Source organism: Euprymna scolopes, chromosome 43, assembly GCF_053919585.1.
Source record: "Euprymna scolopes isolate OS-2025 chromosome 43, ASM5391958v1, whole genome shotgun sequence".
NCBI classification, from domain to species: domain Eukaryota; kingdom Metazoa; phylum Mollusca; class Cephalopoda; order Sepiida; family Sepiolidae; genus Euprymna; species Euprymna scolopes.
Window position 1 is genome coordinate 6,861,850 of NC_136524.1, and position 21,927 is coordinate 6,883,776.

The following is a 21,927-nucleotide window of genomic DNA, read 5'->3' on the forward strand; positions in this document are numbered from 1 at the left end:
AGGCGCACATATGTGCATATTTGCACACCAGGGCGGGGATATGTGTGTACATGAGAGCGTTTCTTTAAGTATATATGTGTGTGCTAAATAAATAAACCTAGTCATAGCCCCCCCGCCTCCAAACATAAGCTGAACGGTTGGGACAGATTTTTTTAATCCTATAAAAATGTTCTTCATGTGTTTGGCAGTGTTCTTAGAACGGTACATTATTGGAATTCTTCAGATAAGTACCGCGTTCGGAATGTATGTTTCTGTTTAGATCACAATTGAACAATTATACTTGACATTTTGCATTTTAAACTTAATAATACCTTTTATATATATATATATATATATATATATATATATATATATATATATATTTATATATATATATTTATATATATATATATAAGGTATTATTAAAAATTATAAAAAGAATAATGGTTTTATTAAATATTCCTATAGATCGATTTTAAACCATAAATCTCTATCTATTCCAAAAAACGAACGCTGTGTTTGATTTAAGCAAAGAAACTAAAAGTACGTCTATTCAAAAAAGAAAATATACGCCTATGGTGGGAGTTTCATTATAAAAACTGTCATTTAATTTGAATAAAATAAATTATTTTTTTTAAATTTTAAACAAGTAAAATATTTGTTTATTTTCCTAATATTACTTTGTGATTTGACTTTCAAGCGCACTTGATGCGCATTTTATTTTAAGAAACTATAATTTTAATGCAAAAATTTTAAATTTTCCTAAAAACTAATATATAATTTCTTAAAAAAATATATGTTTTATGTATTTCAGCGAATAAGAAAATAGCCACCACAAACCCGACCTCTATCACGCCAGTGATGAGCAAACGTGAGTATGTCCATTCATATTAATACAAAAGAGAAAACGAATTCTTTATTGAACAATTAAGTTTACTCATCTCTTATCTATACGTTTCTTTGACATGCAAAAATTATATGCACTTTCAATATTAAAACAATTGGCAATGTTAAGAGACAATCTTTTGACGAGAAAAACTTTATGGATTTTTTTATAACACAATATAATAGTTGAGGTTACTCACCTTATTTACTACTGACGATAATCTGAAAATAAAATCTAACTTGGCACTTATTTAGAGCACATCAAAAACATGGACTTACTTATGTCGGATCCAGACGACACTGATACTAAAATATTTATCGACACTTTTGTCGTATCAGGTGACACTAAAATACGATGGGCGCTCTCTTAGAGTAAAATAAAACTGTTGATTTGATGCTAATTATGTCGTACCCAGAAGATACTCTGATAGTGAATATAATGGGCATATCTTTATGGAACTGTTGAAATGTTCTTGTAACTAAAGTCGTATCAAAGAAGATACTCTGGCACTAAAAATTAAGGTACACTCAAAATTAATTGTCGTAACTTATGACGTATATAGACGATGCTCTGGCACTAAAATTAAATTGGCACTTCTTTAAAGTACAGTAAAGCAGTTGTCGTTACTTATGTCGTGTCCAGACGATACTCTTGGGCTGAAATATTATACGCACTTTCATATCCTACAGTTATTGTATCCACGAAAATGTAATGGACATTCCTAAAAATACAGTAAACTTCGTTATTTATGTAATATCTAGACGATACTCTGATACTAAGATTTAATGTGCATGTACTTATAATACAGTGACAAAGTTGTCCTAATTAATATTGTATCCAGACGATATGCTGGACAGAAGGCTAGCAGAACAGACTCGCACAGATGAGCAGTTTAGGAAAAAAAGCTCTGTTCATAGAACTTTTGTTTTAATTTTAATGAACCAAAAATATTTTTGTACGTACCTCATATACGTAGAGCTATGCAAGTAATTCTTGTGCTATGAAAATAAAATTAACGGTGAAATTACATATTCGTATTTTTCTACTTTGAAACAAACGTCAAATATGTGTGTTTCAATTTCTCTTATCGATTTGGTCACACACGGATTTTCCAAATATTCGTACCAAAAGTAAAACCGTAAATTAAGCTATAATTCAGCAAAACGTTTCTAAAACACAGATTGCTGCAAATCGTTACATACGTGCATAGAAATTGTTTTCACACGACTTTTTTTTTACAAAATACTGGCATAATTTAAAGATAGAATTTTATCTGCAACCGACATGACAGCTCACCAGTTTTTTTCGTTCGTATTTCGTCCTTACTTTCGGTCCCAATCATTGCGTGATCTCTTTATATTTATGAGGAAACCCTGACATTACAATATAAACAGTTGATGATATGTATATCGCATCCAAATACTCTGAAATTAAAAAAAATGAAAAACATTAGGGGCAGTTTCTTAAAGCGCCGTAAAACAGTTTACGTTACATATGTCGTATCTAGACGATAATCTGACACTAAAAAAAACGTTATGGATTAAAAGAATCAACGTGGCATGCAACTTATCCTTACTATCAGATATAACTGGCTTCATTATATATTGGCACTAAAATATTATGGGCGTTTCTTTATAAAAGCGTTAAACAACGTTGCGCATTGTTTATTTGAAATCGTTTGCTGATATTCATACGAATGTTTCATGTACTTTAAAAATCATCTAAAACTAATGCATAACCCTATAAAAATCATTTTTGTATGTCAGAGACTACAAATATCCCTAATATCACACCAACCACTAATACAATGATGTTCACGTTGTTGTTTTATCCTGTTTAGTGTTTTATCCTATTGTTTTACCGTAAATTGCTGCATAATTTAAAGTAAAACGTTTCTAAAATGCAGAACGCTATTGTGTTTTAGTACGACTTTTTAACAGATTGATTTCCATTCACAAAATATTGTCATAATGTTAAGATAGAATTGTATATGCAACAAAGATGGCAACTCACCAGTTTTCGTTCCTGTTTCATCCTTACTTTCGGTTCCATCCATTGTGTGATTTATTTCTATAAGCCTGTCTGCACCAAGATTTTTCTTAAACCGAAACCTCTTTGTTTGTATAATCACTAAATGTTTTTGTGTAAATTAAAATTAACTTTATTTTTTTCTCCAGAATGTCAAATGGAACCAGCTGACATCGCTCTCATAATCGACTCTTCAAATAGTATTTACCCAGGCGATTTTGAGAAAGGAATTCATTTCTTGTGGAATTTTACAAAACTTTTCTTGATTGGTCCAAAGAATGTCCGCATCGCTGCCGTCGCATTTGGTCGTGTAGTCATTGAGAACACTGCTTTTGGCTTCGCGAAATTCAATACAAAAGACGATACTCTTGAAGGTCTAAAGAATATCAAATTCCGAGGGGATCTGGGCGACCAAACAAACACAGGAACTGCCATCCATTATGCCCGCACTAAATTCTTCATCCAATCGAGGCCGAATGTGGCGAAAATCGCTATTCTATTAACCGATGGCGTCTCGACCGTACAACAGGAAACTCTCACTGAAGCGAAACTTCTAAAACAAGAAGGAGTCGAGATCATTGTGATAGGCGTTGGAAATAAGGTCAACGAAAATGAATTACATGCCATTGCCAGCAACGATGGGAATGTCTTATTACAGCAAAGCTATGACGGTTTGAAAGCCATTACAAGGAAACTTGTGTTTAGCACCTGTCATAGTAAGTTGCAGCTCATTTTCAGTAATTTAATGAAAAGCGTTCATATTAATATACAAATCCTATTTTTACTCCCAACTGAGTTATATAGTTGATCCTGTCTTTGACAATTAATATTTGTATATATTATAACGGCATATAATAACTTGTCCCCATCACTTGGCAAAATAAGTTTAAATTTATTTATCTTAATTTTATGCCAAGATTTATGCATATATATATATATATATATATATATATATATATATATATATATATATATATATATACATACATATATATATACATATATATATATATATATATATATATATATATATATATATATATATATATATATATATATATATGACCCAAAGCCATAATTTACGCTGTCTACTCAAAATTTATATTGATTAAAATCTCTAGAAATTAAATGCTGTTATTTGTATGATTTTGAAGTTCCACATCGTAACATCTACAAATCCGGGAAATGAAAATCTGATTCAATTAACAAAACCTTTTAAAATGTAACATTATTAACTAACAAAACGCGATCTGTTTTAATCTTGGAAAAAAAGATTAAAGTATAATCAACGTATTTATTAATGCATCAACATTAAAGATATTTATTAATGCCTAACAATAAAAAATATTTATAAATGCTTAACAATTAACACAACTTACTAATACATAACAATTAAAAATATTAATTAATGAATAACAATTAAAAATATTTATTAATGTATAACACTTAATACAATTATAAATGCATAAGTATTTATAAATATTTATTAATGTATAACAATTAAACAACATTTATTAATGGATAACAGTTAAAAATATTTATTAATGTATAACAATTTAAAATATGCATTAATGCATAACAATTAAAATATTTATTAATGCATAACAATTAAAAATATTTATTAATGCATAACAAGTAAAAATATTTATTAATGCATAACAATTAAAAATATTTATTAATGCATAACAAGTAAAAATATTTATTAATGCATAACAAGTAAAAATATTTATTAATGCATAACAATTAAAAATATTTATTAATACATAACAATTAAAAATATTTATTTATGTATAAAAATTAAAAATATTTATTAATGCATAAAAATTAAAAATATTTATTAATACATAACAATTAAAAATATTTATTTATGTATAAAAATTAAAAATATTTATTAATGCATAACAATTAAAAATATATATTATGTAAAAAATTAAAAATATTTATTAATGCATAACAATTAAAAATATTTATTAATACATAACAAGTAAAAATATTTATTTATGTATAAAAATTAAAAATATTTATTAATGCATAAAAATTAAAAATATTAATTAATGTATAGCAATTGAAAATATTTATTAATGCATAACAATTAAAAATATTTATTAATGCATAACATAAAAATATTTATTAATGCATAACAATTAAAAATATTTATTAATGCATAACAATTAAAAAATATTTATTAATGCGTAACAATTAAAAAATATTTATTAATGTATAACAAAAAAATATTTTTAATGCATAACAATAAAAATAATTTATTCATACATAACAATAAAAATATTTATTAATGCATAACAATTAAAAATATTTATTAATTGATAACAATAAAATAATTTATTAATGCATAACAATTAAAAATATTTATTAATGCAAAACAATTAAAAATATTGATTAATGCATAACAATTTAAAATATTTATTAATGCATACCAATTAAAAATACTTATTAATGCATAACAATTTAAAATATTTATTAATACATAACAATTAAAAATATTTATGAATGCATAACAATTAAAAATATTTATTAATGCATAACAATTAAAAATATTTACTAATGCATAAAAGTTACAACATATTTATTAATGTATAACATTTAAAAATATTTATTAATGTATAACAATTTAAAATATTTATTATTGCATGGCATAAAAGTATTTATTAATGCATAACAATTAAAAATAATTATTAATGCATAACATTTAAAAATATTTAATAATGCATAACAATTTAAAATATTTATTAATGCATTACAATTAAAAATATTTATTAATGCATAACAATTAAAAAATATTTAATAATGTATAACAAATAAAAAATATTTAATGCATAACAATAAAAATTATTTCTTAATGCATAACAATTGTAAATATTTATTAATGCATATCAATTAAAAATATTTATTAATGCATAACAATTAAAAATATTTATTAATGTATAACATTTTAAAATATTTATTAATGCATAACAATTAAACATACTTATTAATGCATAACAATTTAAAATATTTATTAATGTATAACAATTAAAAATATTTATTAAGGCATAACAATTAAAAAGTACTTATTAATGCATAACAATTAAAAATATTTATTAATGTATAACAATTAAAAAATATTTATTAATGCATAACAATTAAAAATATTTATTATGTATAAAAATTAAAAATATTTATTAATGCATAACAATTAAAAATATTTATTAATGCATAACAATTGAAAATATTTATTTATGTATAAAAATTAAAAATATTTATTAATGCATAACAATTAAAAATATATATTATGTATAAAAATTAAAAATATTTATTAATGCATAACAATTAAAAATATTTATTAATGCATAACAATTCAAAATATTTATTTATGTATAAAAATTAAAAATATTTATTAATGCATAACAATTCAAAATATTTGTTAATGTATAGCAATTAAAAATATTTATTAATGTATAACAATTAAAAATATTTATTAATGCGTAACAATTAAAAATACCAAATGAATCTGACAACAAATTTGTCTAGAGAAAATTTATATATAAGTTTTTAATACACACACACACACACACACATATATATATATATATATATATATATATAAATATATATATATATATATATATATATATATATATATATATATATATATATATATATATACTACTCGATCGCAAAACTGGTCACCGGAAGTGACTTTAGGAATATTTAATCGTCAGAATCTATAGGGGTTAGTACAATCAAACAATCAGTAAGGGTTACAGAAAGAAGAATAAAAGCGAAAGTACTTTAGGTCATACCATATAGTGTGTGTGTGTGTGTGTGTGTGTGTGTGTGTGTGTGTGTGTGTGTGTGTGTGTGTGTGTGTGTGTGTGTGTGTGTGTGTGTGTGTGTGTGTGTGTGTGTGTGTGTGTGTGTGTGTGTGTGTGTGCGTGTGTGTGTGTGTGTTCAAATTATTAACTAAACGATTTAGTTAATAAACTGATTCACGGATTTCTCTCATCATTTAATTCGATCATTCATTGTGTCATGTATGATTAAATATTTGACTTATTCTTAGAAATATGTCGAAACTTTATATCATTTTTTAGAAGTGTTAATCCAATACAATAAACATATTTTTATTTTTCCCAGGTGAAATGATTGCTCGAACACAAGATTCACCACAGGGAGGTATGTCATCAAATGTAATTTAAATTATCAGAATTTCCAGTAGTCATATTATCATTATATGTGTGCGGAAGATCCAAGCAAAACACTTTAATTTTATTGTCCCCGACTAACGGATGGATCTGACGTCGAAATTAACTTCCGCTCGGTTTCAGATTAGTCAGACATTATCAAACAAATATAGAAAATAAACCATCAATTTGTTTGTTTTTGTTTGTTTGTTTTTTTACTGTTTGATCTGTGCGATTATTATCAAATATTTTGAATAGACCTACAATAGATTATGATCAATAATAAAGAACTTTATTGTCCTCAATACGAGATGGATCGAAATTAACATCAACTCCGTTTCAGCTTAGTCGGACATAAACAAACGAATATAGAAAATAAAGCATAGATTTGTTTAGTTTCTTTACTATTTTAGTCGTGCGATCATTAACGCAACCCAGTGAGTCGGTAGTCAACACTTCATCAGCGGTTTATGGTTCCTTTATTAAATGTTTGTTGATTAAATATTTGTTTGATTAAATGCCGTTTCATTAAATTTTCTATTAAATTATTATTTTTTTTTACTTATTGTCTGTTTTAATTTTTCTTGTCATAAATTATTATTATTCAACTTAAAATACAAAATATAACAAAACATAATGTGTGTCTTAAAGTGTCTTAATTTAATAAATACCCTAACTTTTTATTTTTCGCCAGGACATGTTGCTAATCTCGTTGGAAAATTACAACCCAAAGGTATGGCAATCAATTCAATTATTAACGCTCTCATTTTAGTCGGTAGTCAATACTTTGGCAAATTAATTTGGTTAATGGTTCTTTGATTAAACTTTTGTTATTTAATAACAAAGCTACTGAGAACATAATACAATGAAATTTCAAAATTTTTCCGACTTTACATTTTTAACACATATTTAACATATTCATTTCTTAATGTTATTCCTATATCACAACAGGAGGTACAATTATTTACTTTTTAAAAAGCGATGTAGTTTGTTATTCTCATAAAATGTAAAAGCCAGTTTTCATGACACTTTCAAATGTTTTATGACTGCTTTGTAAGTTTTTCTAATAGTAAGTCAGGTGTCTTCTTTATAATCCATAATATTGAGAACAGTCTTTCGTAATAAGTTCGGATGAATATAAATCTTCTTTCTAATGCTCTAGAGAATAAGCAAACACTGTTCCCTTTTTTATTTCCTATAAGTTTATATTTTTGTTAGTCACTCATTCAATGTTTTAATTTGTTATGAATGTTTTCTGTGTTTGATGCAGAATAAAAAATAATACTGTGGATTTTTATCCAAGCTTTACGATTAGAGGTCAAAGTGTTGGCTTGTTTCATGTTTCTCTATTCACAAACGTTATCTAACTTTCCTTTTTTTTTCTAATTTCCTACAACGTTCGAAGCCAAAAATCAAACCATAGATTTGTTTGGCGTCTGCCTACTTAATCTATGCGATTATTAACGCACACCGGTAAGTCGGTGATCAACACTTTGGCAGTGGGTAATCTTTCTTTGATTAAATATTTCTTTAATTAAATATCTGTTTTAATTTTTCTTGTCATAATTTAATATTCAACTTAAAATCGTAGAATAGAACAAAATATAACATTATCTTTAAGTGACTTAATTTAATGAATACATTTTATTTTTCTGAGTTTGCTATACGTTGCTAAAAAATTGAATCGAGCCGAACGAAACGTTCGATTTTTATTTCTCATGATTAGATATTTGACTCATTCTTAAAATCATGTCGAAAGTTTATATGGTTTTTGTAGAAGTGCTAATTCAATGAAATAAACATATTTTTTATTTTTCCTGTGTCAGACGACCAATCGAACGACTGGTCAAACTAAAGATTCCCCACAGGGAGGTATGTCATCAAACGAAATTTAAATTATCAAAATCTACAGTAAAGACATGTACGGTAGTAGAATACCTATAAAATAAATATAACATATTTCATCTCATTTTTGTCGATTTCCTGCAATAGAAAACTGTTTCCATGTCTTGATCGGCTTGATTTTTTAATGCAATTAAGGATATTAAGCTGATATCGTTTTGATGGACAGAAAATGGGAAAAGAAGTAATTAGCATTTTTTTATGGATAGCACATATGGGGTTGGTGAATTCAGCGCTCTGACAAGCGGATACGTGGTGAAGATGCGACGTTAAATTATCTTGACCCTTCAAACGAAATATGAAAATAAGGTCACTGAGTGTAAATGCAAAATAACGCACCGATTTAAATTCAAATCATCGTTGTAAAATGCAAAGCATTTTAATTTTATTGTCCTCAATTATGGGATTGGTGAGTGTTGGAAATTAACATCCTCTCGATTTATTTTATAATTAAATTTACTTTTTCTTGTGTTTGTTTGTGTTTTTTACCTTTCTATCGGTTACTTCAACACAAATGTTGAATAAACTTACAATAGATTATGATCAATAATAAAGAACTTTATTTCTTCAATACGCGATGGATCGAAATTTGGTTTCAGCTTAGTCAGACATAAACAAATGATTATAGATTATTCAATTTGTGCGATTATTAAGGAACCCCAGTGAGTCGGTAGGCAACACTTTGACAGAGGTTAATGGTTCTTTTAATTAAATTTTTTTTTTCTTAAATGTTTGTTTGATTAAATGTTGTTTCGTTAATTTTTTTTTATTAAATATTCTTTTATTTATTGTTTATTTTAATTTTTCTTGTCATAAATTATTATTATTCAACTTAAAAGTGAGGATATAACGAAACGTAATGTTTTAATTTAATAAATCAATTTACTTTTTTTCTTTTTATCAGGATATTTTGCTAATCTCGTTGAAGCATCACAACCGAAAGGTATGCCATTAACTCAAAATTCTTATAATTTTTTCCATATATAAAAAAAATATGATATATTTTTTCGAGCACAGATCTCAACACGACAATTTATCAAACGGAAGACATGTTTAATACTTTATCTGCATCATAATAAAGAGAAATTTCTACATTTTCCTTAACTTTACATGTCAAACTTTACACTCTCAACAGGATGTACAATTATTTATTTGAAAGTTTGTAATTCGCATAAAATGCTGTAAAGGCCTGTTCACATGACACTTTCGAACGTCCAATGAGTGATATGACAGTTTTCCTTATAGTAAGTCAACTGTCTTCTTTATAATACATAATGCCGGAATCAGTCTTTTGTAAAAATGTGAAACCTCCTTTTGTATACCCAAAATGATATAACTTTAATTATAAAAATGCTATAGAATTTGTTTAAACGAGTTCAGGAGATTTTTTTCTAATGTTCTAAAAATAAACATTGTAAAAATAAATTTATTAAGAATAAATAAACACGGTAAAAATAACTAAACTAGAAATAAATAAACACTGTTAAAATAACTAAACTAAAAATAAATAAACGCTACAAAAATAAATAAATTAAAATAAATAAACAGTGTTAAAATAACTAAACTAGAAATAAATAAACACTGTAAATATAACTAAACTAAGAATAAATAAACACTGTAAAAATAACTAAACTAAGAATAAATAAACACTACAAAAATACATAAATTAAAATAAATAAAGACTGTTAAAATAACTAAACTAAAAATAAATAAACACTCTAAAAATAACTAAACTAAAAATAGATAAACATTTTTAAAATAACTAAACTAAAAATAAACACTCTAAAAATAATAAACTAAAAATAATTAAACACTGTTAAAATAACTAAACTAAAAATAAATAATCACTATAAAAAATTATAAACTAAAAATAAACACTGTAAAAATAAATAAACTAAAAATTAATAAACACTGTAAAAATAAACAAAGTAAAAATAAATGTCCACTGTAAAACTAAACTAAAAATAAATAAACTAAAAATACATAAACGAAAAATAAACAAAAATAAATAAACTAAAAATAAATTAACTAAAAATAAATAAACTAAAAATAAATAACTACTATAAAAATAAATGAACTAAAAATAAATAAACACTGTTAAAATTACTAAACTCGAACTAAATAAACACTGTTAAAATAACTAAACTAAAAATAAATAATCACTATAAAAATTTATGAACTAAAAATAAACACTGTAAAAATAAATAAACTAAAAATAAATAAACACTGTAAAAATAAACAAAGTAAAAATAAATGTCCACTATAAAGAAAATAAACTCAAAATAAATAAACTTAAAATAAATAAACTAAAAATACATGAACGAAAAATAAACAAAAATAAATAAACTAAAAATAAATTAACACTTTAAAAACAATTAAACTAAAATTAAATAAACATCGTAAAAAATAAACAAACTAAAAATAATAAACTGAAAATAAATAAATTACAAATAAATTAATTAAAAATAAATAAATTAAAAATAAATAAACTAAAAATAAATAAACTAAAATAAATAAACTAAAAATAAATAAACTAAAATAAATAAACTAAAAATAAATAAACTAAAAATAAACAAACTAAAATAAATAAATTAAAAATAAATAAACTAAAAATAAATAAACCAAAAATAAACAAACTAAAAATAAATAAACTAAAAATAAATAAACTAAACATAAATAAATTACAAATAAATAAACTAAAAATAAACAAACTAAAAAATAAATAAACTAAAAATAAATAAACTAAAAATAACTAAACTAAACATAAATAAACTAAAAATAAATAAATTACAAATAAACAAACTAAAAATAAACAAACTGAAAATAAATAAACTACAAATAAATAAACTAAAAATAAATAAACTAAACAGTAATAAATTACAAATAAATAAACTAAAAATAAATAAACTAAAAATAAATAAACTAAACAAAAATAAATTACAAATAAATAAAATAAAAATAACTAAACTAAAAATATATAAACTACAAATAAATAAATTAAAATAAATAAACTAAAAATAAATAAACTAAAAATGAATAAACACTATAAAAATAAATAAACTAAAAATAAATAAACAATATAAAAATAAATAAAGTAAAAATAAATACATACTGTTCTTTTTTATTTCCTATTTCTTTTATTAATCACATTCATTGTTTAAAATTGTTATTCATGTTTTCAACGTTTGATGTGCAATAGAAAATAACAAGTTTCATCTAACCTTGCGATTAGAGACCAATGTTTGTCCATTCACATTGTTTTTCGTTTGCTCTTTTCTACATATTTTCAGTAGGCTTACAACAGTTTATGATCAACAATGAAGGACTTTGTGTCGCATTAAAACGTTTAGAATTTCTTGCGTATTTTTACATTTCAGTTGACATATTCCTATTAGACTGTAGGAAGGAATTATGTGTTATAGACATCGCTCTCGTTTTTTTCTAGTATGTGTTTAGAAATTAGGACGATTTATTTATTGTAAAGGGGCCTATTCTACACTAATTCTGGTATGTACAACTGTTTGTTCGTCTCTAAATGAAGAAAGATAAACGCACACATGCAGATTAGGAAGTGTGCGCGAGAAGAGGAAGGAAAGAAAATAAAAAAATATGCAACACGCCCTCGCGAGTAGAAAGAAAGTGGAAGACAAATAAATTGGACGTGTGAAGTCGCTAATGCCGGTGTGACGTTGGGAGAAACAAAGTTTGCGTCGAAGAGAGTGGACGTGTAGAAGCGAAGGTGAGAAATGGCTTGCTGTGGCCGGCGCGTGGGGGGAAAAAGGAGAAACGCGAGCCAGGCTAAAATGAACATGTGACAGTGAGAGACTTTTGTTAGGTAATGCTGAGAATAAACTTTTGTTCAAAAAGAAAAAATGCTCACCCAGCACTCGTGGGCGATTTTGTAAATAAAAAATATTATAGGAGCAATCACACAAGCTATCCTCAACTTTTTCTCTTTGAGAACAACTTGTGGTGTTCTCTGGAGTCTGACTGAAGGCAAATCTCCCCAGATTTCCAGTCCTCTTCCAATAACCTTTGCAGAATAATTTGTGTTAACGCAACAGCCACTTACCATTGATTACTCGTTACAAAGTCATCATCGAAGAGAGTGGACGTGTACAAAAAAGTTTCAGTATTGTTTATATTTATATTTTTTGTTTTTTTGTTTTTTGTTTGTTTTTTGTCTTGACGTAACGATTCTGACTATGCTTTTTGTTTATATATATATATATATACACATATATATATATATATATATACATATATATATATATACATACATACATACATACATACATAGTGCGTCATTCCATCTGTCAAGTGCAGACTGTAAATTGCCATTGGCGACGAATCGGACTTGGTTGTCCTGGTAACCAGATAATCACTGGATACTAATTAAACACATCTCTATATTTATTATTTAAGCCCATAACAGAAACCTATATTACCGGAGACAAGAGTATGTTTGCACACTTGTGGATTATATGCGTTATTGAAGACAGGAACAAGTTTACACTAACTTGGGGCTTTAAAAAAACACTATCTGTGAAAGTAAAACACATTCAAAAAATAGTTTATAAATCTCCATTGGATTTTGAAATAAACAAACAATATGATTTTTATCTTGCGGATCATGACGATTAGATAGACTACTGCAATAGTAAAACCTGGCCTTGATAATCGGTCTATCGGGATCTCAAAGATATGGGAGGAGGAGGAGATATTGGTTAAATATTATGTATGAATAAAAAGATGTACTTTCCTATATTCAATGTGTTTGCATACACATCGTAAAATATGTTTTTTGAAGTAGAAATATACCTTTTTTGTTCAATGTTTGCATATAAATTGTTAAATATTTGTATGTGGATAAAATATATTTTTCTTTATTCAATATGTTTGCATATAAATCGTAAAATATTGTGTGTAAATAAAAAATATTTTTCTATATTCAATATGGTTGCATATACATCGTTAAATGATGGTTTGTACTGAGAAATATACTTTTCTTTCAGTGTGTGGAGGCAACATGGTTGACATTGCTTATATAATCGACGCCTCGCGTAGTATCTGGGAACCGGATTTCAACAAAATAATAGACTTCTTAAAAGATTTTACCCAACATTTTACGATTGGTCCAAATAATATCCATATCGCTGCCGTCTCTTTTGGTGAAAAAGTAAATGTTGGCACAGCGTTTGGATTCAACAAATTCTATACAATGAACGAAATTATAGGAGCCTTCGAGAAGATCGGTAAGACAGGACCAATAGGAAGTAAAACCAACACAGCAGAAGTCCTCGCTTATACACGGAATATTTTCGTCGAGCAGGCGCGGAAGAATGTCAAGAAAATCCTCATCTTACTTACCGATGGCAAATCCGATAATGTTGATAAAACAATAGCTGAAGCAGCACAACTAAAACAAATCGGTGTCATGATCACTGTTCTAGGCGTTGGAAGTCAGGTCAATCAGCAAGAATTACAGGCTGTTGCAAGCAGCAACAACAATGTTCTGAGACTCGACAATTATGGCGAGTTGAAAAATATCATCCCAAAACTTTATTTAATAAACTGCCAAAGTAAGTATCTTTTCTGGTTTTCTGGCATATATATATATATATATATATATATATATATATATATATATAAAACTCAAATGATCTTGTAATGATGTATGTAACCCACTTTTAGGTTTACTACATCCGGTTGCGCATGCGCGCATAAACATAACCCATAACAACGTAAACAAATAAATACAAATTCCTTCTTTTGCAGATTTTGACCTGCGCACTGAAATATTAACGTTATTATTTTGAAATTATTATTTAACTTGGGAAGTGCGGGGTTTAAAATAACTTAAACGTAATACAGAAATGAACGATGTAAAAAAAAAAGCAGATATAATATAACATACTGACCCAACGGGTTATGGGTATTCTAGTATATATATATATATATATATATATATATATATATATATATATATATATATATATAATAATTTAAATTAATGCAGATTTCGTATTTATAATTATAGGGCCAATTATCTATTGATCATTTTAATATACTCAATATAGAGTAGTAATTTAAAACTTTAAAATATTATTTGTTACTTACGAACACGAATTTTATGCTAACGCAATCGACAATGTAGGAAATTATAATTTTTTGATACCAGATTCTTCTTTACTTTCAGTGACATATATTTCTAGAATTAATTGATTACCTAGCCTATTGATTGATTGGTTTTTATGTGTTATTCTATTTCAAATACCTTTTATATCTCGCAAGCATTTTCTTATATATTTTCAAATATGATTTTTTAAATTTATGCATTTTGATACTAATGAATATCCTCTGATGAAAAGTGTATGTCTTTGAAAATTCATGGGTTAAGGTACTTTATTATCACAATATCTTGTTAAAATTTGATGGATCAATATATATTGTAATTTATTCAATTTTATTTTATCAACTGTTATTCTTATTTATAATGTATATATACATATATATAGAGAGAGAGAGAAAGAGATAGAGAGGGAGAAATACGAACGGATAATGACTGAATTTAAGCAAGTCTATACACTACTAGATGGGTGACCATTTGTAAAAACTAGTCGCTGTATGTACCGCACCGAGGCATTCACATTTTTTTGGTTGATATCTGGGGGCATATTTAATACACTGGGAGAGATGCACCGCCGTTCTTCTTTAGCACATTAATCTAGGAGAAGGTAATTCTCATGTAAAAACATGTGGTCTAGTGTACGTTTAGTCTTGTGGCAGCTATTGCATGAACTGAGATTATCAGTGGTACCAAAAAGTGTGGTTGGTTCTACAGAAAATCTTAACAGATTATCTGTGTGGATTTCCAAATAATTTAGATGTTGTGGCGGAGCAGATATGTCGAAATCGATGGAACGGTACATCTCATATATGTGTGTGTGTGTGTGTGTGTGTGTGTGTGTGTGTGTGTGTGTGTGTGTGTGTGTGTGTGTGTGTGTGTGTGTGTGTGTGTGTGTGTGTGTGTGTGTGTGTGTTCAAATTATTAACTAAACGATTTAGTTAATAAACTGATTCACGGATTTCTCTCATCATTTCTCTCATACATATATATGTGTGTGTGTGTGTGTGTGTGCGCGCGCGCGCGTGTGTGTGTGTGTGTGTGTGTGTGTGTGTGTGTGTGTGTGTGTGTGTGTGTGTGTGTGTGTGTGTGTTTTGTCTGCATGATTACGTGTGTTTCGACTACCAGAATCGAGTTAATGATCCAATAGTTTCTTCAGATTTGGTAGTACTGATATATATATATATATATATATATATATATATATATATATATATATATATATATACTAAAATGTCTATCCACAAATATCATAATAAAAATATATTAATTTGTGTTTATAAAAATTACTGTTCAAATTTCTAAAAAACATCCTTAACATATATATCTACACACACACACATAAAGAAGGAACCATCCGCTTTTGACAAAAGTTAACATCCGTTTAAAGCCTAACATCACAAGTCCATTTGAGAAGTTTTATTACTGCACAAGCAGAAAAGAGAAGGGTCTCTGATAAAGGGCGCGAGACATAGGAAATTTCCTCCCGGTGCACCACGGTGGGTTTACAACTAGAACAGCCAATCAATCAATTAGATCTAAAAATAAGATATCTCATCGACGTCTATGACAATAAGTGTGTAGTCTAGAAAATTCGTTGATCATCATTCAGTCCCAGGCAATGTCGGTTTTCTTGCTATATAATATAAAACGAACTTTATCTGTTTGTATGTGTGTGTATTATGGACTTTGGAACGGTTGAGACAGGGTTTTTTTAATCCTATAAAAAAATGTTCTTCGTGTGTCTGGCAGTGTTCTTAGATAGGTATAATACCGGACTTCTTCTGATAAGTACCGAAAATCTAAAAATCTGATTAAGGAAGTAACAGTCCGATTATTATTAAAAGTCAAATCACAAGAGCATTTGAGAAGGTTTATCACCTTACAAACAAAAAAGGCCAGGCATAAAATCAACAAAAAAGGCCAGGCATAAAATCAACATTATGTGCTTTGTAAGATATAAGCGCGTTCGAAATGTATTTCTGTTTAGAGCCCAATTAAATAATTATACTTGTTGAATTTTAAACTTTAATTAAATTAAATTCATATTTAGTATATATATGTGTGTGTGTGTGTGTGTGTGTGTGTGTGTGTGTGTGTGTGTGTGTGTGTGTATATATATATATATATATATATATATATAAGGTATTATTAAAAATTATAAAAAGAATAATGGTATTATTAAATATTCCTATAGATCGATTTTAAACCATAAATCTCTATCTATTCCAAAAACGAACGCCGTGTTTGATTTAAGCAAAGCAACTAGAAATACGTCTATTCAAAAAAGTATGAAAATATACTGTGAGTTCCATTATAGAAATTGTCATTTAATTTGAATAAAATACGTATCAAGTGCGCTTAAAAGCCAAAGTACAATGTAATATTAGGAAAAGAAACAAATATTTTACTTGTTTGAAATTTATTTTTAGGAAAATTTTAATATAAATTTCAAACAAGTAAAATATTTGTTTATTTCCCTAATATTACTTTGTGATTTGGCTTTCAAGCGCATTTGATGAGCATTTTATTTCAAGAAACTATAATTTTAATTCAAAAATGTTAAATTTTCCAAAAAAAATAATATATAAATTCTTATAAAAATATTTTTTCGTATTTCAGCGAATAACAATATAGTCACCACAAACCCGACCTCTAAGACTTAACAACTATCAGATGCGAAGGTTGTATTATTATTACTGTTTTCGGTGTATCGAAACCAATGGTACGACCTTGAAATATGTATATATAGTGTCATAATAAATATTGTATCTTCAGCTCTCACATCTACGATCGATTGAATTTTTTCCATCACCCCTGGACCCGCTATATATATATATATATATATATATATATATATATATATATATATATATATATATAGAGAGAGAGAGAGAGAGAGAGAGAGAGAGAGAGAGAGAGAGAGAGAGAGTGGGTAAGAGAAATAGCACAATTGCTAGATCCCCAAAGATAAGCAATGATGAGCCTTGCCAATACCATATGGGTGACTATTTATGGAAGATGAGGCTGTATGTACCACGCTGAGACATAGAAATTTCCAGATTGGTAAACTGATAGCAATTCATCTTCAGTCTTCGTTAAGCCATGCAACTAGTGTGATATATTTTGCATTTATTTTTATATAAAGTGTGTCTATATAACTGTTATATAATGTGTTTGTGCGTCTCCTGCTCCAGCACGTGTGAGTGGGTATTTTAATGGCCATTTTGTGATTGTTTCGTGCATATATCGCTTCGACTAACTTTGAGCACGCCGGTGTACGCTCTGTCAACAGCGACTTGACTATTCAAAAGTTCAATGAATAATAAATAAAAAGATTATTCATTGAACTTTTGAATAGTCAAGTCGCTACCTGATGATATCTGTTGTTTGATTGAAACAAGTGGCTATTTGTAGCAGCAGGATGTGACCATGTTTATATAACAATAACCAAGTATATATATATATATATATATATATATGCATATATATAAATTATATATATACGTATATATATGTATATATACATATATATACATATATATGCATACATATATACATAAATTATATATATATATATATATATATATATAATTTATATTTTATAGAGACAGCTAGATGTGTAATCTAAAGAGCAAGTTTTATTTTAATGTATTGATACTTTAAAAGAACAGTGCTCATTGTACTGTAGCTATATAATAAGCTCAATAGGCATAATATTTATTCTAGAGCTATATTAATATTGAGTAGAAAGCTTAATAATTGTAAATTATAAAGCAGTTTCAAGAGGATGAACAAGCAAAATCAAATTTGATTTTCGTAGTCAATATATATATATATTGACTACGAAAAGGCTATCTACTTTATGTGTTTGGCTGTTCTTAGAAAGGATTTCTATCGGAATGCCTCCAATAAGAATTAGAAATCGATAACTGATAATCAAAAAAAGCTGATTAAAGGAGGAACAATCCATTTTGACAAAAGTTAGAATCAACACAAGGGCATTTAGAAGTTTATTACCGCACAAGCAGAAAGGGCCCGTCGTCTAAAATCAACACTAGGGTCTTTGATAAAGGGTGTGTTCGAAATGAATGTTTCTGTTTTAATCACAATTACTTTTGAATTTTAAACTTTAATTCAAGCAATTATATAAAATATTTTTTTTAATTTACAGTACAATGTGAAATACGATATATTATGGATTAATGGGCTGCGGCGGAGGGGGGGGGCATATGAAGCTTCCTCAGGGTGTACCGCAATAGGTCCCTAACTTGAGCATTCAATCAATCGATTAGATTGAAAAGTAGACAATTTCACTGATTTCGATGAAGATAAGAGTATTAGAAGTGTGGAATATTCGGTGACACTTATTCAATCCTGGGTAACGTCAGGTCTCTCTGTTAACACACACACACACACACACACACACACACACACACACATACATATATATATATGTATATATATATATATATATATATATATATATATATATACATATACATATATAATGAATTATAAAATGTTATAAAATAAATAATAATTTTAGTAAATATTTCTATAGATTGATTTTAACAATACATCCGTATCTATTCTTAAAACAAACGCCATGTTTCATTTAAGCAGAACAAATGAATAATTTCTTATAAAAATATTTGTTTTATGTATTTCAGCGAATAAAAATATAGTCACCACAAACCCGACCTCTATCACGCCAGTGATGAGCAAACGTGAGTATGTCCATTCATATTAATACAAAAGAGAAAACGAATTCTTTATTGAACAATTAAGTTTACTCATCTCTTATCTATACGTTTCTTTAACATACTAAAAGTATATGCACTTCCAATAGTAAAACAATTGTCAATGTTAAGAGACAATCTTTTGACGAGAAAAACTTTATGAGCTTTTTTTATATCACAATGTAACAGTTCATGTTACACACCTTATTTACTACTGACGATAATCTGAAAATAAAATCTAACTTTGCACTTCTTTAGAGTACATCAAAAAAGTTGACTTATGTCAGATCCAGACGACACTGATACTAAAATATAATGGGCACTTTTTTATAGCACAATAAAACCGTTGACGTTACCAAGATCGTCGCCAGGACGTTACTTATGTAAAATATTATAGATAATTCCTTATAGTACAGTTAAACGTTTAGTGTTACATATGTCGTATACTCTGACACTAAAATCTTTTGGGCCCTTTTCTATATTCCAGTAAAATATTTGTCAACACTTATGTCGTATTCAGAAGATACTCTGACACTAAAATATAATAAACACTTCCTGACAGTAAAACAGTTCACGCTAATAATATCCTTTCAAAACGTCATTCTGATACAAAAACATAATAAGCACGTTTTATAGCATAAAAAATTGATGTTACTTAAATCGTACTAAGTCGATACTAAAATCAAATGGAAAAGTCCTTTTAGTACATTAAAATATTTGTCGACACTTTTGTCGCATCCAGGTGATATTCTAACACTAAAATACAATGGGCACTCTCTTAGAGCAAAATAAAACAGTTGAGCCTAATTATGTCGTACCCGAAAGATACACTGATAGTGAATATAATGGACATATCTTTATGGAACTGTTGAAATGTTCTTGTAACTAAGGTCGTATCAAAGAAGATACTCTGGCACTAAAAATTAAGGTACACTCAAAATTAATTGTCGTAACTTATGACGTATATAGACGATGCTCTGGCACTAAAATTCAATTGGCACTTCTTTAAAGTACAGTAAAGCAGTTGTCGTTACTTATGTCGTGTCCATACGATACTCTTGGACTGAAATATTATACGCACTTTTATATCGTACAGTTATTGTATCCACGAAAATGTAATGGACATTCCTTAAAATATAGTAAACTTCGTTATTTATGTAATATCTGATACTAAGAGTTAATGTGCATGTTCTTATAATACAGTGACGGAGTTGTCCTAAATAATATCGTATCCAGACGATACTCTTACACTAAAATTTCATGAGCACTTCCTTAAAGTATGATAAAACAGTTTAAGCTACATGTGTTGTACCCAGACCATACTGTGACACAAAAATCTAATTTGCATTTTATTATATACTCTGACATTCAAATCGCCGTTATCATGTTGTATAGCACTAAAATCTAAATAACGCTTTCTCATAATACAGTAAAACCGTTGTCGTTGCGTATGTCGTATACAGACCATACTCTGACTCTAAAATCTAATAGGCGCTTCATTATATAGTAAAAAAGTTATCGTAACTTATGTTATACCTAGACGATAGCTAGGCACAAAAATCTAATGAACACTTCCGTATAGTACAGTATAACAGTTGCTGTAACTTCTGTTGTATCCAGACAATAATCTGAATTTAATGGGAACTTCTTCATTGTATTCTACAACGGTTGTCGTAAATTATATCGTTCCGAGATGATACACTGGACCTAAAATCTTATGTCCCCTTTCAGATAGTATGGTAATAAAACAGTTGTCGTTATTAATTCCGTGCCCAGACGTACCGGACAATATTCTGGCAGTCAATTATAATGAATAGTTTCTTATAGTACAATCAAAAGTGACGTTAATTTTGTCGTATGCAGACGACACTAAAATCAAATTGGCGCTTTCTCATATTACTGTAAAAGAGTTGACGTTACTTCTGTTGTACTGTAGTCAGCTGGACAGTAGGCCAGCAGAACAGACTCGGATAGACGAGCAGTTTAGGAAAAAAAGCTTTGTTCATGGAACTTTTGTTTTAATTTTAATGAACCAAAAATATTTTTGTACGTACCTCATATAAGTAGAGCTATGAAAGTAAT

At 27.3% G+C, this 21,927-nt stretch overlaps 1 protein-coding gene across 1 annotated transcript in view; it reads left to right on the forward strand.

The window, feature by feature from the left end:
- Positions 1–21,927, forward strand: part of LOC145268381 (collagen alpha-6(VI) chain-like) — a 38,910-nt gene that overhangs the window by 10,590 nt on the left and 6,393 nt on the right. The window contains exons 3-8 of the mRNA XM_080123938.1: positions 794–850; positions 3,043–3,609; positions 7,028–7,066; positions 9,881–9,919; positions 13,992–14,558; positions 19,777–19,833. Of these exons, the coding sequence (XP_079980064.1) occupies positions 794–850; positions 3,043–3,609; positions 7,028–7,066; positions 9,881–9,919; positions 13,992–14,558; positions 19,777–19,833 (1,326 nt within the window). The remainder of the gene's footprint in view (positions 1–793; positions 851–3,042; positions 3,610–7,027; positions 7,067–9,880; positions 9,920–13,991; positions 14,559–19,776; positions 19,834–21,927) is intronic.